The 26,777-nt window shown below is 39.1% G+C and overlaps 1 protein-coding gene across 1 annotated transcript in view; it reads right to left on the minus strand.

The window, feature by feature from the left end:
- Positions 1–430: 430 nt before the first annotated feature.
- ARL15 (ARF like GTPase 15) overlaps positions 431–26,777 on the minus strand; it is a 416,790-nt gene continuing 390,443 nt past the window's right edge. The window contains exon 6 of the mRNA XM_022597630.2: positions 431–3,150. Coding sequence (XP_022453338.1) covers positions 2,998–3,150 — 153 coding nt within the window. The 3' untranslated portion in view covers positions 431–2,997. The remainder of the gene's footprint in view (positions 3,151–26,777) is intronic.

Here is a 26,777-nt window from a genome sequence, read left to right on the forward strand (position 1 = left end):
GAGTCACTTAAAAATATTTACTTATTTCCTGAGGGCAACAATCCCCATTGAAGGACATAGTTCATTGCACCAAACAGCCACTCTTAGAAAGTTGCTTTTACAGCAAATATTATAAAATGATGCTTTGATTGAAGGATGACACTTGACATTAACATCTCGACTCTGCTCCCCCATTCTGAAGGAATAGCTCCAATGAAAGTAAATTGATGCTGAAGACAAACCAACTGGAAAAGACACTTGTGCTTTTCTTCTTTTTTTTTTGTCTCTTAAGGTTTTCACAATGGCTTCAAAGGAAATGTGAATTAATCATTTGTTTTGACCCAAGAGCAGCAGAACTTATTTTGAAGACTTAAACAGGCAACACAAATGTAAACAGAAATCTGGGACTCCCAAATGCTAAAGCTGGAAGGAGTCAGTCTGAAAACATCAATTCTACTCAGCGTTTATTTTCATTTGAAGATAGTGGAAATCATATATAAATCACGGACAATACGAGTTCTTCTTGCCTGGCCATTGTCCACATGAATCTGTTAACCTCTAAGTATAGACACAGAATTTTTTAATAGAAAGACAGGGCAATATGGCAGTTAATTAGCAACTGATACTGTAAACTACAGGAGATACAAAGTTCTGTCATATAAATTAATTGCCATTACAAAAAGGCAACTGCTTGAGCTAAGAAGGTACAAAAACTGATAACTTCCATAAATATAACGAGAAGCTAAGTGAAGAAATACACAACAGACTGTTTTTCCTATATAATATTTGAATATGCAAACTAAGACACCTGTGGCATTTTACAAGTAGGAATACGACAGACACGTTCACCCACCACCCACCCACCCATGTCCGTCCAAGCCCTCTCCCCTCCCCCTACGTGGATTTCCCAAACACGGCAAATTCTAGGGTTACAAGGACAGGATGCCGCACGGAAGCAGCAAGACTGCGAGCTCTGAACTGCTAGACAAAGAAGGAGCCTTATTGACAGTTGTAAAGCATTAGGCGTCAGACAGAAACTTGTCAAAAACAGCTGTTGTTGGGTACTGATTGATAATGTTTTCATTCTGACGGCTGAGACACTGCAGACAGTCGTGGGTCTGAGAAGAAGCCCATCCCTGGAGCACACATGAACACACACGCAGACAACGGGAAGTCATTTAACAGATGTCTTAGGAGCACTCAGCCACGGTATCTTAAAAAGATAACATTCTACATTTAATGAACTTGCAGAGAAAGCAATGCCTAATAATCATTCATGTTTCATAGAAGATGAGCACAACAGGACGAAATAAAAGCAAGACTTTTGTAAGTGGTCTTCGGAATAAAAGTTTTGTGCTGCTCACGGATTATATAAGGTTGATAATATTCAAGGATGCCGTAGATAAAATTTGAATGTGAATCTTTTTTGATCCACCCCATTAAAAAAAAAAAGCTTAAAGGAAGTGTTCGATGTTTCAAAGGTAATGATTTCATTAAAATCCACCTACAAGATCAAACCACAAAAGCAAAATTTGAATGACATATACCTTCTGGAGAATTACAAGGTATTACATCACCCTGTAATACAGTGTGAGTGTGGTATTTGGGAATCAGTCGATGCTACCTAAAAATTGCAAACATGTTTTTATTGCTCAGGTGAAGGGAGCAGTCTTCTATCATTTGGTCACTTGGTATTTTAAGTGGCCCAAAATCTGCAAAATGTGCCAAAGAGTATTTCATCCATTAACCTCAATATCCATAGATAATTCCTGATTTAGAAAAGGTCCAAGGTGCCAAAACTTAGTAAACCTGTACATTTATCTGTATAATTTTATCATTTAAACTAAATGAAAAAAAATTAGTTCCAAAGACTGAATCTAGGCCCTAAAATTATTTATTTGCTGCAGCCCCAGCACATTTTTAAGGGCATACTGAAACCCCTGAAAATAGAGGTTTATAAGAGAAATACTGATAGACCTTAAATTACTGAATGGGACATTAACAGACTCCATTAAACTACATTAGCACTTACTGAATGAATACACAGATGATTCTGCCTTTATTATCTTTGTCAAATCCACGCCAGCTTAAGCCCTAGCCAGTATAAACTATACTTCATTTGGCTGTTTAAAAAATTTTTTATCTCTTATTCTAAAAATTATTTTCTCTATTTCAATCAGACGTAAGATTTTTAGAAAAAGATTTTTAGAAACATGTTACACTGCAGCTTGACTTTACATTGGGTAATTTTTCCATTAAAAAAATATTTGAGGACTTGATGGAATAGTAATCAGTGATGCATGCATTGTGCCTAAATCTCCTCTAACTCTTCTTGAAAACAGAAACAATGTCTTTGCTCTTAAAAGAGGGGATTGAGGGAGACTACAGATGTAATTAAAAAAAAAAAAAAAGAGTAGGCAACTTGTCTAAGTCCTTCCAAGCCAATTTTACTATGGCAGGATACTCCTTTCTGGTAAGGTGATTAATTGAAGTTTTTGATGCTCATCTTTCTCCCATATGCTGGAAGGCCAGTATACAGAAAACTTAAAAATAAGATAAAATAAAACCCCCAAGAGATCTTGAAAATGATACACATATTATGGGGGAGCCCTAGTCACACAGTACTCCACCCCAAACCCAGGGTAAATGAGCCGAGGTTCTCGGTCTCCCTGAGCCCTCCATAAGGGATTTGATTTCTGTGAGCCACGAATTCCATCCATTTTAGCACACACTAGAGAAGAGACGCTTAGAACAACAGAAGGAAGAGACATGCGGTGAAGATAATTAGTGGTAAACAGAGAATAAATTCTCTCTCAGTAGTGTATACTTGACGGTAATGCCGATGATAATTCACCTGATTTACAGAATATTCACTTTAATAGAGAGATGAGAGTCTGAGATAACTGGAAGAAAACAGATACTGAAGCCATTAAAGTCTTGATACCAAAATAAAATTAAACGGAGAAACTAACATGATAGGTTCAAGGCCTTGTGGGAACCCATTTTCTTCACCAAATTTCACATTCTTACAGCTTCATGGTCTTTTTCTTCTAACAAATTTATCAGCTGAGAAAAGCTGTCTTTCAGTGCATCCATGTCATCCAGCGAGCAGGGCTGCAGAATCCAGCGTTTTCCACGTGCAAGTGGTTCAAGTTCAAAATATTTTTTGACCTTAATTGGGGAGGGGGGAGAGAAATATGTCATTAATCATCTCGGAATCTTTCTCATACTGAAATTTTGTGAGTAATGAAGTAGGGGGATTTTAAGAAGTTATAGGAACCATGATGGCCGGGACTTGCTAGAATCCCATCCACAGCTGTGGTTATAATGTGGGTTATATGTTGTGACCCAGGAGTGTTTTTTTTAGGGGTGAATGACCCCCTTGCAAGCTACCATTCCATCCATTCACTTAACGGCATGGGAGGTCTGACGAAGTCTAAGGAAGAATTATATGTACTATGGCACAGGGCAAAAATACACTGCAGACACCAAAAAGTTGCAATTCAATCAAAATAACTCTAGCAGAGTAGCTTTCACTACATTATCTTGTTAACTTATTAAATTGGTGACGGCCGATAATATGTACACTACTGACTACACAAGACAATTATTTTGACCATCAAATACACACACAACAACAACAAAAATAATTTAAATAATCCTTTCTCTCATTTAAATACATGTCTCTGGCATGTATTTCTGAGACCTGGGAAGGTGGTTTTCTAAGAAAGAGGATAGAAACCGAGTGTATGTATCTGCATATATAAACTTATATAAATACACGTACATACATAAAGTCTCCTAGCTTTTTTTTTTTCTCCCAGTCCTGAATTTTCAGGGAGGGGAAAATCAAGACCTTATAACTGGTATGTAAGGTGGAGCAGTTGCTATCTGAAAAACCTGTTTGATTAATAACAGGTCACAAGTCACTCTTACTGTGTACGAGGCTAGGATACTGACTAATAACATCCAGGATTACCAACTCCTGACTGTGAATAAATATCAAATTATTATGGCTTTCAGAAGTATTGATTTTCTCTCAAAGGGTATGATAAAGTACAAAGTTCACGAAGTTACAAACACACACACACACACACACACAAACACACACTACATCACACAAGAAAAGGACATTGTATTTATAGCCCAGCAGGGTTTACATAACATCAAATACAGTGAGTGGCAACATCAGAAGAGGCATTGTTCAAAGACATTCTTGGTCAATGAACTGTGTTAAATCTCATGTGCCATGGAGAATCCCCAGGCCTTACCTTAGTCAATACCTGACCCAGAAAAAAAAAGTGTCCCAATCTGATGCCACTTCCAAATGTGGTTTCATTTTGCTTTTCTCATCACAAGCACCAGACTACTGTTAACAGCAGAAACACACCATTCAAAGTGGTATTAATATGTGTGTACATTTTTTATGTGAGTAAGAAGATATAAATAACACTAAGTTTTTATGGCAATTTAGGAACCACAAATATGCTAACATTCTACAGTTCAAGTGTGTCCCAGAAGTACTCCTAAAGATGTCTGCAAATTCATAATAAATACCACTCCTGAAAAACAAAAGAAGCCCTTGAGAATGGAAGGACTCTCATTAATTCTGATTCTGAAGAGTAATGGAAAGCTCACCTACAGACCAGAAAATGGGTCCACAATTTCAGGACAATTTTTGGCCAAGGTATTTTACAAATCATGTTGTTAAGAGGATTCCCTCTTATGGAAAATGTAGACTCCATTCTCTTAGTTTTTTTTCTTCAGGGCTCTGAAAATGACTTACTTCAAAAAGAATATGAGATTAGGAACCAAGACGGTGGAGTAGAAGGACGTGCTCTCACTCCCTCTTGTGAGAACAGCAGAATCACAACTAGCTACTGGACAATCATTGACAGGAAGACACTGGAACTCACCAAAAAAGACACCCCACATCCAAAGACAAAGGAGAAGCCACAATGAGATGGTAGGAGGGGCACAATCACAGTAAAGTCAAATCCCATAACTGCTGGGTGGGTGACTCGCAGACTGGAGAACACTTATACCACAGAAGTCCACCCACTGGAGTGAAGGTTCTGAGCCACACGTCAGGTGCCCAACCTGGGGGTCTGGAAACAGGAGGAGGAATTCCTAGAGAATCAGACTTTGAAGGCTAGCGGGATTTGATTGCAGGACTTTGACAGGACTGAGGGAAACAGAGACTCCACTCTTGGACGGCACACACAAAGTAGTGTGTGCATCGGGACACAGGGGAAGGAGCAGTGACACCAGGGGAGACTGAATCAGACCTACCTGCTAGTGTTGGAGGGTCTCCTGCAGAGGTGGGCAGTGGCTGTTGCTCACCATGGGGACAAGGACACTGGGAGCAGAAGTTCTTGGAAGTACTCCTTGGTGTGAGCCCTCCCAGAGTCCGCCATAAGCCCCACCAAAGAGCCCAGGTAGGCTCCAGTGTTGGGTTGCCTCAGGCCAAACAACCAACAGGGAGGGAACGCAGACAAACCCATCAGCAGTCAAGCGGATTAAAGTTTTACTGAGCTCCGCCCACCAGAGTAACAGTCAGCTCTACCCACCACCACTCCCTCCCATCAGGAAACATGCACAAGCCTCTTAGATAGCCTCATCCAACAGAGGGCAGAGAGCAGAAGCAAGAAAAACTACAACCCTGCAGGCTGTGGAACAAAAACCACATTCACAGAAAGATAGACAAGATGAAAAGGCAGAGGGCTATGGACCAGATGAAGGAACAAGATAAAACCCCAGAAAAACAACTAAATGAACTGGAGATAGGCAACCTTCCAGAAAAAGAATTCAGAATAATGATAGTGAAGATGATCCAGGACCTCAGAAAAATAATGGAGGCAAAGATCGAGAAAATGCAAGAAATGTTTAACAAAGACCTAGAAGAATTAAAGAACAAACAAACAGAGATGAACAATGCAGTAACTGAAATGAAAACTAAACTAGAAGGAATCAATAGCAGAATAACTGAGGCAGAAGAACAGATAAGTGACCTGGAAGACAGAGTGGTGGAATTCACTGCTGCGGAACAGAATAAAGAAAAAGAATGAAAAGAAATGAAGACAGCCTAAGAGACCTCTGGGACAACATTAAATGCAACAACATTCTCATTACAGGGGTCCCAGAAGGAGAAAAGAGAGAGAAAGGACACAAGAAAATATTTGAGGAGATTGTAGTTGAAAACTTCCCTAACATGGGAAAGGAAATAGCCACCCAAGTCCAGGAAGCGCAGAGGGTCCCATACAGGATAAACCCAAAGAGAAACATGCCGAGACAAATAGTAATCAAACTTGCAAAAATTAAAGACAAAGAAATTATTGAAAGCAGCAAGGGAAAAACGACAAATAACATACAAGGGAACTCCCATAAGGTTAAAAGCTGATTTCTCAGCAGAAACTTTACAAGCCAGAAGGGAGTGACATGATATACTTAAAGTGATGAAAGGGAAGAACCTACAAAAAAGATTACGCTATCCAGCAAGTATCTCATTCAGATTTGATGGGGAAATCAAAAGCTTTACAGACAAGCAAAAGTGAAGAGAATTCAGCACCACCAAACCAGGTCTACAACAAATGCTAAAGGAACTTCTCTAGGTAGGAAACACAAGAGAAGAAAACGACCTACAAAAACAAACCCAAAACAATTAAGAAAATGGTCATAGGAACATACATATCAATAATTACCTTAAATGTAAATGGATTAAATGCTCCAACCAAAAGACACAGGCTTGCTGAATGGATAAAAAAACAAGACCCAGATATATGCTGTCTACAAGAGACCCACTTCAGACCTAGGGACACATACACACTGAAAGTGAGGGGATGGAAAAAGATATTCCATGAAAATGGAAATCAAAAGAAAGCTGGAGTAGCAATACTCATATCAGATAAAATAGACTTTAAACTAAAGAATGTTACAAGAGACAAGGAAGGACACTATATAATGATCAAGGGATCAATCCAAAAAGAAGATATAACAATTGTAAATATATATGCACCCAACATAGGAGCACCTCAATACATAAGGCAACTGCTAACAGCTATAAAAGGGGAAATTGACACTAACACAATAATAGTGGGGGACTTTAACACCTCACTTACACCAATGGACAGATCATCCAAAATGAAAATAAATAAGGAAACAGAAGCTTTAAATGACACAATAGACCAGATAGATTTAATTGATATTTATAGGACATTCCATCCAAAAACAGCAGACTACACTTTCTTCTCAAGTGCACACAGAACATTCTCCAGGATAGATCACATCTTGGGTCACAAATCAAGCCTCAGTAAATTTAAGAAAACTGAAATCATATCAAGCATCTTTTCTGACCACAACGCTATGAGATTTGAAATGAATTACAGGGAAAAAAACGTAAAAAACACAAACACATGGAGGCTAAACAATACGTTACTAAATAACCGAGAGATCACTGAAGAAATCAAAGAGGAAATCAAAAAATACCTAGAGACAAATGACAATGAAAACATGATGATCCAAAACCTATGAGATGCAGCAAAAGCAGTTCTAAGAGGGAAGTTTATAGCTATACAAGCCTACCTCAAGAAACAAGAAAAATCTCAAATAAACAATCTAATCTTACACTTAAAGGAACTACAGAAAGAACAACAAACAGAACCCAAAGTTGGTAGAAGGAAAGAAATCATAAAGATCAGAGCAGAAATAAATGAAATAGAAAGAAAGAAAACAATAGCAAAGATCAATAAAACTAAAAGCTGGTTCTTTGAGAAGATAAACAAAATTGAGAAACCATTAGCCAGACTCAGCAAGATAAAAGGGAGAGGACTGAAATCAATAAAATTAGAAATGAAAAAGGAGAAGTTACAACAGACACTGCAGAAATACAAAGCATCCTAAGAGACTACTACAAGCAACTCTATGCCAATAAAATGGACAACGTGGAAGAAAAGGACAAATTCTTAGAGAGGTATAACCTTTCAAGACTGAACCAGGAAGAAATAGAAAATATGAACAGACCAATAACAAGTAATGAATTTGAAACTGTGATTGAAAATCTTCCAACAAACAAAAGTCCAGGCCCAGATGGCTAGACACGTGAATTCTATCAAACATTTAGAGAAGAGCTAACACCCACCCTTCTCAAACTTCCAAAAAATTGCAGAGGAAGGAACATGCCCAAACTCATTCTATGAGGCCAACATCACCCTGATATCAAAACCAGACACAGAGACTACAAAAAGAAAATTACAGACCAAAATCACTGATGAATATAGATGCAAAAATCCTGAATAAAATACTAGCAAACAGAATCCAGCAACACATTAAAAGGATCATCCACCATGATCAAGTGGGATTTATCCCAGGGATGCAAGGATTCTTCAATATACGTAAATCAATCAATGTGATAAACCATATTAACAACCTGAAGAATAATAACCATATGATCATCTCAATAGATGCAGAAAAAGTTTTTGACAAAATTCAACACCCATTTATGATAAAAACTCTCCAGAAAATGGGCATAGAGGGGACCTACCTCAACATAATAAAGGCCATATACGACAAACCCACATCAAACACCATTCTCAATGGTGAAAAACTGAAAGCATTTCCTCTAAGATCAGGAACAAGACAAGGATGTCCACTATCCCCACTATTATTCAACATAGTTTTGCAAGTCCTAGCCATGGCAATCAGAGAAGAAAAAGAAATAAAAGGAATACAAACTGGAAAAGAAGAAGTAAAACTGTCACTGTTTGCAGATGACATGATACTATACATAGAGAATCCTAAAGATGCCACCAGAAAACTACTAGAGCTAATCAATGAATTTGGTAATGTTGCAGGATACAAAATTAATGCACAGAAATCTCTTGCATTCCTATACACTAACGATGAAAAATCTGAAAGAGAGATTAAGGAAACACTCCCATTTACCACTCCAACAAAAAGAATAAAATACCTAGGAATAAACCTACCTGGGGAGACAAAAGACCTGTATGTAGAAAACTATAAGACACTGATGAAAGAAATTAAAGATGATACCAACAGATGGAGAGATATACCATGTCCTTGGATTGGAAGAATCAATATTGTGAAAATGACTATAATACCCAAAGTAATCTACACCTTCAGTGTAATCCCTATCAAGTTACCAATGGCATGTTTTATGGAACTAGAACAAAAAATTTTAAAATTTGTATGGAGACACAAAAGACCCTGAATAGCCAAAGCAGTCTTGAGGGAAAGATACGGAGCTGGAGGAATCAGACTCCCTAACTCCAGATTATACGACAAAGCTACAGTAATCAAGACAATATGGTACTGGCACAAAAACAGAAACATAGATCAATGGAACAAGATAGAAAGCCCAGAGATAAACCCACGCATGTATGGTCAACTAATTTATGACAAAGGAGGAAAAGATATACAAAGGAGAAAAGACAGTCTCTTCAATATGTGGTGCTGGGCAAATTGTACAGCTACGTGTAAAAGAATGAAATTAGAACACTCCCTAACACCATACAAAAAAATAAACTCATAATGGATTAGATACCTAAATGTAAGACCGGACACTATAAAACTCTTAGAGGAAAACACAGGAAGAACACTCTTTGACATAAATCACAGCAAGATCTGTTTTGATCCACCTCCTAGAGAAATGGAAATAAAAACAAAGATAAACAAATGGGACCTAGTGAATCTTCAAAGCTTTTGTACAGCAAAGGAAACCATAAACAAGACAAAAAACAACCCTCAGAATGGGAGAAAATATTTGCAAACGAATCAACGGACAAAGGATTAATCTCCAAAATATATAAACAGTTCATGCAGCTCAATATTAAAAAAACAAACAACGCAGTCAAAAAATGGGTAGAAGACCTATGTAGACATTTCTCCAAAGAAGACATACAGATGGCCAAGAAGCACATGAAAAGCTGCTCAACATCACTAATTATTAGAGAAATGCAAATCAAAACTACAATGAGGTATCACCTGACACCAGTTAGAATAGGCATCATCAGAAAATCTACAAACAACAAATGCTGGAGAGGGTGTGGAGAAAAGGGAACCCTCCTGCATTGTTGATGGGAATGTAAATTGATACAGCCACTATGGAGAACAGTATGGAGGTTCCTTAGAAAACTAAAAATGGAATTTCCATATGATCCAGCAATCCCACTACTGGGCATATACCCAGAGAAAACCATAATTTAATAAGACACATGCACCCTAATGTTCGCTGCAGCACTATTTACAATAGCCAGGTCATGGAAGCAACCTAAATGCCCATCAACAGACAAATGGATAAAGAAGATGTGTTACATATATACAATGGAATATTACTCAGTTATAAAAAGGAACAAAACTGGGTCATTTGTAGAGACGTGGCTGGATCTAGAGACTGTCATACAGAGTGAAGTAAGTCAGAAAGCGAAAAACAAATATCGTATATTAACACATACATGTGGAACCTAGAAAAATGGTACAGATGAACCGGTTTGCAGGGCAGAAATTGAGACACAGATGTAGAGAACAAATGTATGGACACCAAGTGGGGAAAGCCGGGGGGGGGGAGGGGGTGGTGGTGTGATGAATTGTGCGATTGGGTTTGACATGTATACACTGATGTGTATAAAATTGATAACTAATAAGGACCTGCTGTATAAAAAATAAAATAAAATTCAAAAATTAAAAAAAAATTTAATGAAGAATTGATGAGTCAAAAAAATACATATATATGAAATTGCTTGTGCAACGACCAGCACCAAGGACCAACCTTGCCGCGCCAAGAGAGGGGCTGCCAGTCAGTGGACTGAGGGAGCTGTGGGCCAGCAGGGGGAGAGAAGAGCTGGTAGGAGCAACAGGTGGGGATCATGTTTAAATCTATAGCTAGAAGGAGGAGGTGGCTGCTCTAAAGAGTTTAAAATCCGAGATGCTAGTCTCCTTGATTCTGCCACAAAGACAGGTTTCAGATCACACCACTAAGTGCAAAATTGGGGAAGCCTGTGCTTACCAAACAGTCTGGTATTTGATCAATGATTCCTCCCATCAAGAGTGGGCAGCATGTCACATGCAAATCTGGTACACGAAGGAATTTGTACCCTTGTCACATTTTATAACCTCGAATTTAAAAGGACAGCATTTTAAGTATTGCTAATACCTGGGAAGAGGACTAGTGGCAAGAAATCCAATACTATTAAAATAAAGACTAACACAGTAAGTGCATATTACTAACACTACTTCCTCCGAATGGTTTACTTAAAAATTCACAGAATTCATACTAGTAGCATATTGACAGCTAATTTAAAAACGTTAGATGTAAATAATCACAAAATATCATAACTTGTGATATTTTGCAATATGGATTAGTCACAAAAGCACAGTAGGGATTTTAGCCACTCATCAGGTTGGTTACTAGGCAACTGAAAATATAGTCTATGACGTAGGCACACTTGGAAGATAATAAAGATGTCCAAAGGTAGTTATGTTTCAGAAGTTGTTCCTGATGAATATTAAAAAAGAGAAGGAAATGGAAGCTTCAATTACAGGGTGGTCACCAGATGAAGGAGCCTATTGGTGTTAAGCTGGCAAATACGGCTGGGTAACCTGAGATTTTCACATCTGTAACCTAAGTGGGTACCTAATTCTGCCATATTCACCCTACTGGTATCCAAATGATTCCCCACCACTCTACCTTTATAATATCATTTTAAAAACAAGTTTGGCATTCCAATGATACTCAAGTACAGTAAGTGACTATGTTTGCCGCAAGAACATAGATTTTCATTACCCAGAGTTTTATGTTTCTAAAGCCAAAGAGTACAATACAAGAGAGGAGAAGATGAAGACTTAATGTTCTGCCTTGAACTTTTTTCTTTAGGATAACGTTTTTTATTTTGTTTTCTTTTATTAACCTGAAGTTCACATTTTACCGCCTCCCCTCAATCACTACAATAAAAATGACCCACTGTCACACTTGACTTGTCCATGATTGCTTTCTCTGTCTTTCTGTATGCCAATGTATAATTTTAAAGAAAGATGTTTAAGTTTGACTAACATAAATCATATGCTTACATGTGCTTACACAATAACCTTATTATTTTTAAGGTTTAAAAAAACTGCCTAGGATGCAAGGATCTCTATTTTTTATGATCGACATCATTTTTTAAAGGTTATTTTCTTATCAAGATAAACATTTTAAAAATGATTCAAGAGAAATGAACCCAACTCTTTCGACTGCTTTATCAGCTACTTAAATGTCATGGCTAACTGGAAACTGCTGCAATTAGGAGCTGGTGGTTGTTTCACATTGGCCTCTGGGGATGGCACTTGGGGGAATGACCTCAGAATACAGCTGCCTGGCAACGTGTGGGCATCGAGCTATTTTCGGGATGGCCACAGAGAGTGGGCATTTGTTAGTGGCCATGGATCCGCCCTAGAGATAGGAAAACAAAGTCACTATAAGTTGCCAACCTATTTTAGCTATGTCATCAGAGCCCTTTCTTCACTCACAAAACTTCTGGGTGATTTGAATTACTGCATTGTTATCCACACATTGCATTTACTGTAAAGTCCTAATATAACAGAGACAAATCGGCACCACCTCATTGCTGATAATGTCTGTGGCAGCTGTTGAACCTGTGAGACATTACATAGCATAGGAGACCCACTCACTGGGTAGGAGATGTCCTTTATGTTTCCTTGAGTAGAGAAGTAACAAAACAATTCTTTCCTACTTACAGGACCCCTAATGGGGTTGTAATGATACTCACTGTTTTTCCTATCTTGCCCTTACTTCACATTCAAAAATTTTATTTTTAATTCCTGCAAACCTGTTGTGACTACATTTCTAGAAGTCACATAAATAGTTTCTGAACTGCAATGATAGGTCATTCCTTTTTAAAAACCTGCAAATCTTATTTTATTTATGACGATAAGCTGCTTGTTTTTTTCTGTTTTTGTTATTAAACCATGTAAGTAGTGTGTGGTCAGAGTTGGCCTCGTTTTCCTTTAAACACTTTTGGGGAGCTGGGTGATAGAATGCTCCACAAGGGGTTACTTAGTGTTTTCATGTTACATAGAGTTGCTTTGTAAGCTCAGATATTTATAAACAGTGCTTTGACCCACATGAATGTGTGGCATGACATTAAAAAGGGGGTTTGTGACAATTCTTTAGGATGCACGGGACTGTGCTGTGTACCCTAGAACATGTCACCTCTAGTTCTAATGAATGCAATGCCATTAGCACCAACCGGTCACTGCTGTAACTAAAAGCACCCTCTCCCCTCACACGTCCAGAATACCACATGTCCAGATCCTGTCCCTGTGGATGCAGGTATCTCTTGAGCCTGTCTGGGGCTATTAGCTTATTTTTGCATACATTCACCACTAGAGATAGAAGCCAGCCCAAGCTGGCTTCCTATAGCTTCATTCATTCAACCACTACCTCTTGAATGAGCCTCGTGAACATGCTCTAATGAGCTACCTGTGCCAGCGCTCCCCTTGCCAGTGTATGGGGTTCCACTGATTTGAGAGAATACTGTAAAACCAAAACAAAACAGAAACAACAGCCGGATGAGGGGACGTTCCTCATCATTTGTGTTTTTTTTTTTTTTTTGCGGTACGCGGGTCTGTCACTGTTGTGGCCTCTCCCGTTGCGGAGCACAGGCTCTCGACACGCTGGCTCAGCAGCCATGGATCACGGGCCCAGCCACTCCGTGGCACGAACCGGGGCACGAACCCGTGTCCCCTGCATCGGCAGACGGACTCTCAACCACTGCGCCACGAGGGAAGCCCATCATTTGTGTTTTAAGATTACAAGTCCCCACCCTGCTCCTGGCTTTTTAGTGGCCATGAAGGACTGTTCAGTACTGTACAGTTTACAAAAGGCTTTTTCACTCTTTTAGAGCACTCTGACTATACTTAAACTGAATGTAGGAAAAGCAATTCATTCACATGAAGAGGGATATTATTATTTAGAATAATTCTGAAATCATGTAAGTCAATTTGAATAAGAAGTATCTTGATAGAAGATTGTTAAAAAAAAAACACTTCAGGAACAAAGGCACCTTCTTTCTTCATCTTTTGAGAAGGAATCAGGACTCACAGAGTCTAGGTTGACAACTTTGGCTCCTTCCAATTGATAGTGACAGGTCAACAGATAAGACAGACGGTAGAGACTACAGGGTGAGGATCGTCAACAAAATTCTGAAAGCCAGGAAAAATTGCAGTTGTGGATTTGATGGGTAGAAGGGAGAGCTGGAGGATGATGCAAGAGAACACGACTCAGTTAACTATCTTGAACCCAATGGATTCAATATGGTTTCCTTGTCATAGCAATGTGTCCATTGCATGGTTTGTACTCTTTAAGGAACTGTATGAATAATGTTTTTTGGGGACAGGTTCATATTGGCTCTTAACTCTTTGATAAAAGTATGGTCGGGGGGGGAGGGATAAATTAAAAGTTTGGGATTAATAGATACATACTATTATAAAGAAAATAGATAAACAACAAGGACCTACTGTATAGCACAGAGAACTATATTTGATATCTTGTAATAACCTATAATGGAAAATAATTTGAAAAAGAATACATAGATATAACTGAATCACTTTGCTGTACACCTGAAACTAACACAACATTGTAAATCAACTGTAGTTCAATTTAAAAAAAAAAAAAGTACCGTCTGGATGATAAATTTACCCCAGGGCTCCAATTAAGAGGATGTTAACTGAGCCTGAATGGACTGTGCAATTTTTTTTTTTTTTGCGGTACGCGGGCCTCTCACTGCTGTGGCCTCTCCCGTTGCGGAGCACAGGCTCCAGACGCGCAGGCTCAGCGGCCATGGCTCACGGGCCCAGCTGCTCCGCGGCATGTGGGCTCTTCCCGGACCGGGGCACGAACCCGCGGCCCCTGCATCGGCAGGCTGACTCTCAACCACTGCGCCACCAGGGAAGCCCGGACTGTGCAATTCTGCACGATATTGTCCATGACTGTAGCCGTCCTTGCTCAGTTACACCCTAGCTCCTTACTGTAGTCACTACAGCAGATGCACCTATTGTATTTATACGTCACGCTGTGGGAAAACCTTTGTATTGAAATACTGACTGTGTGCCTTCTCTTTCCAATTCCAGACACAAGGATGTCAAATCATACAGGTCGTGCAATTGGCCATGGTTTGGAGTATTTACACTGTGGAAATAGGCAAGAGCAACAAACCAGGACTTTTTCTTTCTAGAGAATTGGCTGTTAAATGCTTACCAGCACATCACTGAGTATATGCATCTTGTATGGATGTTTGCAAAGGGACCCTCTAGCTTAGCTGTCTTCACTGCAGAAGCTCATGGCACAGGCTTCACTTGGTAACCCTCAACAAAGTCAGAGAGAACTTTGCCCATGCCATGGCTCCAGGACGGGGACCGGAGATAAAGTGCTGGGCGCCATTAAGATTCTTCAGCGTGCATTCTTGGCAGCTTGTTCAAAGAAAGGTTAGTCTAGAGAGAGCTGCACCAGCTGTTCCCCTTTTCACTGTACTGCTTTCAGGATTTTGAAATCCTTAGAAAGGTACTAAATATGTCATTAAAGGCAGAAGTAAATAATACAAGTAAAACCAATTTGCCACAGTTACAAAGACATGACAACACAGAGTAGATATTATACCTTTTCACTGAGTACTAACAGGGACCCGAAAATGGCAACTTGATGTTAACCAATACGTAGTATTACTTTGGGATGTATATTTATAATGGACGCCTGCTTTCAATATAAAAGCAGTAATATAAAAGTGTAATATAAAATTGTAGTTCTGATAAGACAGCTTGTTTCTTAAGCAGAGGGCAGCCTGTCTGACCTTGGAATAATTAAAAACCAGACAAATGACTGCAGGTTGTGACCTGTGATTGAGCCTCACCCTTATTAGAAGTCTTTTTGCCCAGGCAGTAACCTCTGACGTGTCTAGAACGCTATATGTTGTGACAATAATTATATAGAAACCTAGGCTTCCACTGCACAGGAGGATTTAGCCTGCCCCAGAAGAGCCAAATAAAATGACCCCATTTGCTTTGCTGGTGAGATTTAGGATCTGAAAAGCACTCCTATTTTTGCTTAATTTGCTAATCTAGAATTACAGAACAAATGATCAATACACCTATTTTCTCTTTTTGATATACCTGGGTGTGTGTGTGGGTTCATTCTCTTAGCCCCAAATCTTGCTTAGCAGACAATCACTGCGAAAAGCACAGACTTAGGTTTAGATGCTTCCTGTTTTCAGGGGGCAGTGAAATAGACCCAGTCTCCCCATTGGCACCCTCCACTACTCCAGTGATTCTACCCGGCCTGCAGCAGCCTGCAGGGATGCCTGCACATGGGCCCTGGCTCCAGCTCCTGCTTCCCACCCCAGATGCCTCCATCCACAGGTGCAAAGCAACATCTTTGAAGACCCAGCAGATGTCCTCCTATCACCTCAAGGGGAAGCCTTAATGTTACAGAAGAAACTTTGCAAAGTCGAAGTGACCTTAATCACAGTAGCCACTGTTGGTTCTCTCCTCCGCACCACGCCACTATGATTTCCCCGTAAATAAAGTTTTATTGGAACCTAGTCATGCTTATTCACTTATTTATGGCTGCTTTCATGCTACAATGGCGAAATTGAGTCAGCGTGTCCTGCAAAGCCTAGAAGAGTTACTATCCGGCTCCTTAGAGAAAAAAAAGTTCCCAAACCCTGGCCTACCACATCCTGCAGCTTCGGGCTTTGTCCAGCAGAGGCACCAGAAGCCCTTGTCAGGGGCCTCCGTGTGACCTGGCTTGCCAGCCCTCTTCCTCTCCGCTCTACCTCACACTTTAGGGGGACAGAGAAGTTGGCTTTTCAACCTGGCCAGGCCCCACTTATAATTTCAGATGTTCTCAGTTGTGGTCTAGCAGGCAGAAGGGACATCTCTCAGCAAAGCCCTATTTTTTTCTTCTCTGTGTTCAGCCTGGGTTTCTTTCATGTGGAGACTTCCTAAAGGCCACAGGGACTCCAGGGTACGGGGTAACCTGTCAGTTTGAGGGTTTTGGTGTCCTTAAGGATGGCTTTTAGTGCGCAGAAATACCAGTTATTGTTACTTTGCAGTTTTAAAAGGGATATACAATTTATTAAATTTATAGTATCTGAAACCTAGTTTTTCCTGAAACTATTATATTCAACTTAAAATTCTTAATACTCTATTTATACATCTGTTAAGTTTTAACAAATACATTCAGGGGGCTGAATATTATTTAGGTCCATTTAAAAACTTAATTAAGTTAACCACTTTAAACATTTCAAAACTCCATTTATAAATTTAACACATTCAATTTTCTTAGACTGTCTTAAGAATCAAAACATCCTGAAGTAGTTAGGAATTATTTATTTTCTAGTAAGAATACTTAAAAATTTCTTCCATTAAATTTATATATTCAATGACTCTCAAGTTCTGAGCTAGTCTAATACTATTTACAAGTTTAAGTAAACACTCATACCTCTCTACATAGGAGGCCAATTTTGATCGCTTACACATTTTAAATTAAATTGTGCCTGCTTTCTTTCACTTAGCATAATGTTTTCAAGGTTCACCATATGCATCATGTACCAGTACTTCATTCCTTTTTATGGCTGAATAATGTTATCTTCTATGGATAGGCTGTATTTTGTTTATCCAGGTTCATCAGTTGATGGACATTTGAGCTTCTTCTACTTTTTGGCAATTACGAATTCATTTATGTGAGCCATTACCTTCTCTTTAAAACAGACATTATCAATAGTTATTATATAAATGAATGGGTTAAGATATCCAGACTCATCGGGGATGAAGCATCCCCACAAGTGTAAGGTGAACTCCATTTTCACCCAGATTCACTAGGATCTTCTAGTTTTACTAAAATAACACAGACTTGGGATAATTATTCTCTAATTTTTTTCATATGTATGACTCCTCAGTTCCTTGAAGGCACAAACAATGAAAAAATTATTTTGTATTCTCTAATGTACCCAGTACAATGAAAGTATAATGAAAAGGGCAACACAATATGTAGTATATTTCATCCCGTATTAAAATGTTAGTAAAGGAGAGAAACTGAATATTGGAGAGAAGTTACCACTCTTCACAATTAATTAGGCCAAGGTTTCATATAGGAGGTGGGAGTTCATGAACAGTTTTGAAACTATAGGCCTAGCTGATTTAAACTCTATTATATACATACACCAACAGGCAGCTGCAGTGAATTGTTTTGTAAACAGAAAAGTAAACAGCCTATCATGGAAAACAGAACCACTCAAGAAATCTCAAGACCCATAGGACACTTACGTTTTGAGCTATTCCTTTAATCTGTGTTCAAATAAAGCAACTAATTCTTATCTCAGAGAATGGAAAGCATTGACACATGCAAAAAGAGAAGCACCAGTACACTTGTCTTTGCATGCAGGCGCAGGCATCGGCCTTTTCAATAACATCTATAACATAGCCATTAATTACAGAGGCAGCCAGCTTCCAACAGCTCACCACTTTTTCTTTTTTCTCTTCTCTCCTCCCTTTATTCCATTCTTTCAAAACGACATTCATTTTGGATACCAAGCATTTTTAGGGTGTTATACTTGATTCTGTATCTTCCATGTTTGGGATAATACTCAATTATGATTTATTTTTATTTCAAGAAGGCAAATATCGTAAGTAGGAAGAAATCTATCTATGAAAACTTTTCTCCTGGCAAGGGAACACGGTTGTTAAAAAAGTCCTACCTATATGTATGAGAGCTAGTCAAGTATGTACTAGACAGGAAGGAGAGTTAATGAGTGAAAGCCCCAAACACATCAGAGACAGCCAATTAGCTTGTCTGAAACACAGGCTTGTAAAGCTATCAGTAACTTATAAAATGGTCTGCTACACACGAGTAAAATGTTGTTTAAATGGCTTGCTTAACTAGATGCATTCACCATGAAATTGATTCTTTTAAGGTTATTTTTTAAACTTAATACTCATTAACTGTGCATATTGAAATGGCTGAGTGGGTGGGAAGAGGGGTAGATATCTTGCTACTGTGAAGTGCATGTTGAAGATATGAATTCCATAGTTTATGAGGTTAAGAGGTATTGGAAAAAAAAACACAACAACTCATCCATTACCAACAATTGTGTCTGCCTCAGTAATTGAAATGGATCAACCCAATTAGATTATTCCTCTTCTGCTTTGCTAAACACTTTAGACGGGGACTGGCAGATGTGCTCCGAGGACCTACCAATCTGAGAATTTATGCTTTTGTGTTACGGAACTGCACTGTTTTCCACCAAAGCCTACGATTCTGCAAAATGGCATGAGAGAAAGAAGACCCCAAGCCTGGTATATTTCAAATCCAACACGTGCCTCGGAGTGAACATCAAATTTCATCCCCCAAAGACTTAACTTTACTAAAACATTTGAGGTAACTTGATGTTAGCTGACACATGAATGACAATCACTATATTATTTCACACTTCGAATTTTCCTTCAAAAACTCTTGTATATTTTAAAATTGGTTTCTGGCCATGCCTCATACTCAGTTTTTCCTGTTGTACGAGGCTGCATACCTTAAATACACCTCAGTCAATGATCAGACAACCGGGAGGACATGCTTCATTTTTGCAGGGTATTAACTCTTCCTCCTGCTTATTCAATATTGGTGCCCTTAATGTGCTTCACCAAACCACTATCAGTTGGCCAACTCAAAGGATTCTTTGACTCAACAAAACATTAGGAAAAATATATTTATATTTACAATGGTTAAAGATACAAAAATCTTTCAAATACAGTTTACATATTCTAGTTTATTTGGCTTTTATAACGGACTATATGTCCCCTATCTCAATGTCACAGTTGTGAGGCATCAGAAAGCAACAGCAGTAGTAACAAATCAAAATCTTAATATATGGAACCCAAATAAACATGTTTAATATTGGCCCTGTGGTACTATGGCAGCGTGCTGTCCTAACAACGGCAACATTTAGATGTTGGAGCAGATTCAAATTCTTGGGCCTCAAGCAGGAGACAGACAAATACAGCAAGCCACGCATTGCTCAGCCACCCATGCAGGGTGCCAATGGCCCTGTCCAGATGCAGAGATATTCAAGGGATGTTCCTGTCAGCAGTCTGTCCTCTGGCTCCAGCAAGGAGCCACCATGGGAACACTGGGAGGAAAAGGAAAAAGAGGAAGGCGTGGAGAGATGGGGGAAAAGGCAGAAAGAACTGGCAGCTGCCTCCATCACATATCTGAGCAAGGGGAACAGGTAACAAACGGCCACGTCGTTAGTCACGGGGAGAAAATTTCTCTTCCTGCTGGCAGTATGGTCAGGAGCCTAATATCCTGGCAACTGAGAAATATGAGCTTGGAAAGAGGCTTGCAGGCAGCCTGAGGAAAGACAAGCTGAGTGGTAATCTGTCCTGAGGAATTTTAGCCAAAAAAATCCACACAGGACTAGTTGAACTCGGAATAAAGCCTGTGAAAGACAAGTCTGGAGAACATTACAATCGGACATAAAGAGAACACCAGAAATGAAGGTTCAAAAGCCATTGACTGGACTTACCACAGCATTGTTAGTGTGGACTTGGGTCCTAGTTGAGTTCTCCATGGGAAAGAAGAGGCAAGGTGACTATGCCCTGTGGCTCCCGCCCCCCAGGAGAAATTTGGCAACATCTTGAGATATTTTTGGTTGTCACAACTGGAGGGTGGGTGGGGTGGGCAAAGGAGGTAGTTGCTATGGGCATCTAGTAGGTAACAGCCAGGGATGCTACCAAACATCCTATAATGCACAGGACAGCTTCCCCTTCCCCCCAACAAAGAGCTATCTATCCCCAAACGTCAATAATGCTGAGGTGGAAAAACACTACTCTGAACTGACATTTTTAAGGCAAAAATCAAAGAACAAAAGACCTGTTAATGATTCAATCAATGGTTTATCAGCATGAACCATCAGGCTCCCTCCCTGGAATCAGGAGATGTAGCAACTCCTGGGAGGAGCGCCTCAGGGAGGAGCATCCTCAGGGAGGAGCTCCTCAGGGAGGAGCATCAAATGTCCACGGTACGTACTCTCTGTCCTTCCTTCTTGTTCAAAGTAGAAATCACTAGATCTTGGGGACAAGTGAGAGCATCAGATTGGCCTAAAACAAGGGCTGAAAGGAAGCAGCCACATTTCTCTCATTCTACATATTCACTGTTTTGAGTTCTGGGGATAGAAAGGTGCACAGTACAAGTCCCAGACCTCATGGAGCTTACTCAGCAGTGGAAGGAACTGACAGATATCAAGTGAAAATGTAAGGAACTAAGTAAAGTCAGGTAAAAATAAGTGCCATGACGAAAAAGAAAGCAGGACAGCAATAATAACATCTGCCACATAACTGATCCAAAAGAGGGACTGATGGTGTAATAGGAGTTAAAAATCAAGCAGTCACAGATGAAGACGAATATCTAGCCGGTTTCCAAACAAAATTTCATATAATTACAATTGAAAACTCTCTTGATTAACTTCCACTTAATTGTCTAGGATTAGCCGACTCTTCATCACACTGATACAAGGCAAAGATTAATGCTATCTACACAGTGAACGTCCACACCTGGCGGATATAGCACCAAATGATGAGGCTACACCCTTGATGTTCTTGACTGGTGGACTGCTCTCTGGCCTGTCTGCTCATTTTTGTTCCTGAGTTGTCCATAATTCTCATCAAGGCAATCAGATTTGCTATTATCATTAAGTAATGTTATTAAATGTGATACCAATGAATGAAATATGAACTAGAAGAGAATTTTTATTTCTATGAAAAACTAAATGGGATCGGTTCAAAGAAATCTATAAAAATAAGTCACTAAAAACAAACTGCTGTGGAATTAGATTTAGGTAAGATGACTCTAAAGGATTGGGAGGGAAAGGAGAAGATGGCTCCCCAAGTGTCTTTAACTATGGCTTTACTTTAAAGAAACAGGAGCTGAAAATCATAGGTAATGGCTGTGTTGCACGCAAGAAATATGATACAGAACTCTAATTAGTGGCCACATACTCAGAGAAAAGACCTTGGCCCAATATCAAAAGATGAGTACCATCTGTATGTTTTAAGTTAAAATAAATTATTTAGGGTATGTATACATTTTACTTTTTAATGCCAAGGCACTTTAACCAATTCTAACTGTTCAACTATCAGTTCAGATCAGGCCAGATACGGGGGCTTCTCACTGTACATTTCAAATCGCACTTTTTATTCCGTCTGAATCAAAAACCTTCTCAGAGAGGAAGTCATTAACACCCATTTCAGTCTGAGTGAAGAGTGTTACATAAAATCATATCCACTGTCAGAATCAATATTAGAGTCTATCACCTCAAATTCTCTTGTGAAAGAAAGTAGAGTATAAATAAATAAAATTAAAATAGTCAAATCCATACTCACACACATCCACACCCCTGCAGTCTCCTGTGGAAACAGTCTTATCTGTGAAAGCAAATTATAGTTAAAACCGGATACCTCATTATTAAATACAGTATCCTTAAAAAATAATAAACATTGAGGGTTTGGATCAAGATGGTGCAGTAAGAGGTCGTAGAGTTCATCTCCCCCCATGAACACATCAAAAATATATCTACATGTGGCACAATTCTTAGTGAAAACTAACCAGAAACTGACAGAAGGACTCTGTACAACTAAGGCTGTAAGAATGATATACACGTAATTGGGTAGAAAAGGAAGGAAAGCAATTGGGTTGGGACCTGTGCCTCTTGGAGGGAACTCAGAGGAAAAAAAGATTACATGAGTGGACACCTGCCCTGGGGAGTGAGCCATATTGGATGCCCCAGTCCTGGGGTCCTATGCAGGGGAGACAAGTCCACTTGGCTTTTTGAGGACCACTGAGACTAACAGAAGGGCTGTGCGAAGCCTAAACTCCACTCCTGAGAAACATGTGCAGGCTGGCTTGCCCCTGGGGCAGGGCAGAGAGAAGTCTGCTCTAGGATGCTGGCTTTCCCACAACTACCTTGCTGTGAGCCCCAGGTCAAGCTGAGCCAACTCTGGCCCTGATCACTCCATGTCACAGTGTGGCACTGAATCTGGGATGGCCAAAACTGGAGAAAAGACTCAACCTTGTTATGCAGAGGCATCTGGGTCCGGGGTGGACCCTGGGTGGTGTGGCAGTGGTCATTGTTGGCACTTACTTGAGCAGTATCTCAGAAGTCGCCTAGATATCTGATGGCCACTCCACCACAGCTCACTCCCCTATACAGGGCTGAGAGTCCGTGTGGGCCCCACCTGCAATCCCACAACAGGGCCTGGACAGCGGAGGCTGGGGGGAGTGGTTGGCTGTGAGGAACACAGGGAACTTGTACCTGAGGCTGCATCTGAGCGGAGCTGCCAGCGCCTGCATAGGCAGTGCATCAGACTTCTGCCTGCAGCTGACATGAATCAAGGGCCCATACGGGCTCCACTTGCTTCAGTACTCCCCTCCTCTGTGGCAAAGGTCCCAGTGTGGGGAGAAGGAAAATACATACGCTTGAAGGAAACAGAACCAGCTTGAGCGTGAAACTCAGGGCTTCTGTTACAGCAACCTGGGATCAAACCCTGGTCCTGTAGGGTGATGATGGCCACTGGGCAGAGGGGAAGTCTTGCCTCATACCTGGCACCAACTCTAGCCCCTCTGTCTCCAGTTTCACCCCGTACCAAGGTGACAGCTGCCAGCACACCCTGAGGAAACACATGACTTGCCTCCATGTCAAATCCAGCTCTCCCATCAAAGGCACTGGGCACATGTAATTGGCATAGAGATGCTCCCACATAAGAACACCCCTTCAAGAATGCAATAGGTAACTGTTTCACCTAAATTCATAGAGACAGAGAAAGTTATGCAAAATGAAAAGGCAGAGGAACTACTCAATTGATAGAGCAAGAGAGAACCCCTAAAAAAAAAAATAAAACAGAAATAAACAATTTACCAGATAAAGAATTCAAAGCATTGGTAATAAAAAATGTTAACTGAATTAGGGAAAAGAATTGATGTATACAGTGAACACTTTAACAAAGAACTATAAAATATAAACAAGACCCATTCAGAAATGAAGAATTCAGTAGCTGAAATAAAAAACACAATAGAAGGAATGAACAGTAGACTGATACAGAAGAACACATAAATGATCTGGAAGACAGAATAATGGAAATCACCCAATTAGAACAGCAAAAAGAAACACAAATTTTAAAATATGAAAGCAATTTAAGAGATCTCTGGGATAACATTAAGCATATCAACATTTGCATTAGAGGGATCACAGAAGAAGAAGAGAGAGAATGGGATCAAAAATGTAACTGAGGAAATTATGGCTGAAAACTTCCCAAACCTCAAGAAAGAAAAAGATACCCACCTACAGGAAGCAGAAAGGGTCCCAAACAAGAGGAATCCAAGCAAACCCACACCAAGGCATACCATAATTAAAATAGAAAAATTTAAAGATAGAGAATTATAAAAGCAGCAAGAGAAAAAGAGTCATTTACAAGGGAACCCCCATAAGGGTATCAGCTGATTTCTCTGTAGAAACTTTGTAGGCCAGAAGGGAGTGGTATGGTATATTCAAAGTGCTGAAAGGGAAAAACTTGCAACTTAGGATATTCTACCCAGCAAGGTTATCATTTACAACTCAAGGAGAGATAAAGATCTTCTCAGACAAAAAACAAACAAACAAACCAAAAAACCAAAAAACTAAGAGTTCATCAATACTAACCTTCCCTAAAAGAAATGTTAAAGGGTCTTCTCTAAGTGGAAAAGAAGGAAGAATATAGGAAAGGGAAAATTCCACTAGGAAAGGCAAATATAGAGTAAGGACTGAGGATCAACCATTTAAGCCAGTATGAAGACTAAAAGACAAAAAATTGTAAAAGCAACTATAACTACAATACACAGTTAAGAGATATGCATGAAGATGTGAAATATGACATCAAATGTACAAAATGTCAGGGAGGGGAATAAAAATGTAGACCTTCTAAAATGTGTTTGAACTTAAATGACTGCCAGTTTAAAACAAGTAGATATAGGTCAACATATATAAACCCACAATAATCACAAATCAAAAACTTACAATAGATACACAGAAACTAAAAAGAAAGGAACACAAGCATACTACTAGAGAAATCATCAAACCACAAAGGAAGAAACAGAAAGAAGAAATGAACAGAGATGAACTAAAAAAACAACTGGAAAACAAGTAAAAAAATGGCAATAAGTACATACTTATCAATAATTACTTTAAATGTCAATAGACTAAATGCCACAATCAAAAGACATAGGCTGGTTATTTGGATTAAAAAACATGACTCTTCAATATGCTGCCTACAAGAGACTCACTTGTGTGGCTAAAGACCCACACAAACTGAAAGTGAGGGGATGGAAAATGATACTTCATGCCAATGGAAATGACAAGAAAGTGGGGTTAGCAATACTCATATCAGACAAAATAGACTTTAAAACAAAGGCTATAACAAAAGATAAAGGAGGGCATAAAGAGGTCAATATAAGAACAGGATATTATACTCATGAATATATATGCACCCAATACAAGAGCACCTAAATACATAAAGCAAATACAAACAGACATAAAGGGAGAAATTGACAATAATAAAATAATAGTGGGGAACTTTAACACCCCATTTACCCTGATGGAAAGAATATCCAGACAGAAAATCAAAAAGGCAAGAGTGGTTTTAAATGACACAATAGAGCAGTTGGACTTAATAGATATATACAAGATATTACATTTCAAAACAGCAGGATACACATTCTTTTCAAGTGCACATGAAACGTTCTCCAGAATAGATCACATGCTAGGTCACAAAACAAGTCCCAATAAATTGAAGAGGACAGAAATTATATCAAGCATATTTTTCTGACCACAATGGCATGAAACTGGAAATCAATTACAGAAAGAAAAAATAAAAAACATGTGGAGACTAAACAACACACTACTAAAATACCAATGGGTCAATGAAGAAATCAAAGTGTAAGTCAGAAAATACCTTGAAACAAATGAAGTGAAAACACAATACTTCAAAATCTATGGGATGCTGTAAAAGCAGTTCTAAGACTGAAGTTTATAGTGATGTAGGCCTTACTAAAGAAACAAAAAAAAATCTCAAATAAGCAACCTAACCTATCAACTAAAGGAATTTAAAAAAAGAACAAACGAAGCCCAAAGTCAGCAGAAGGAAGGAAATAATAAAGATCAGAGAGGAAACACATAAAATAGAAATCAGAGAACAATAGAAATGGCAAAGAAACCAAGAGCTGTTTTTTTGAAAACCTAAATAAAATTGATAAACATTTATCCAGGCTCACCAAGAAGAGAGAGGATCCAAATAAACCAAATAAGAAATGAAAGAGAAGAAAAAACAACTGATATCACAGAGATACAAAAAATCATAATAAAATACTGTGAACAGTTATATGTCAATGATTGGACAACCTAGAAGAAAGACAAATTTCTAGAAACATACAACCTGCCAAGACTTAATCAGGAAGAAACAGTTTGAGCAAACCAATCACTAGTAATGAAATTGAATTTGTTTAAAAAAAAAAAAATCCAGCAAACAAAAGTCCAGGACCAAATAGCTTCACAGGGGAATTCTACCAGACGTATAAAGAAGAACTAATACCTATCCTTCTCAAACTGTTCCAAATATTGAAGAGGACAGAACACTTACAGATTCATTCTATGAGGCCACCATTACCCTGATACCAAAACAAGACAAACATTACAAAAAGGAAAATTACATGCCAATAT

The sequence above is a fragment of the Delphinapterus leucas genome, chromosome 3, assembly GCF_059928025.1.
Source record: "Delphinapterus leucas isolate spDelLeu-1000000601 "Yukka" chromosome 3, BTC_Dleu_Yukka2, whole genome shotgun sequence".
Classification (NCBI taxonomy): Eukaryota; Metazoa; Chordata; class Mammalia; order Artiodactyla; family Monodontidae; genus Delphinapterus; species Delphinapterus leucas.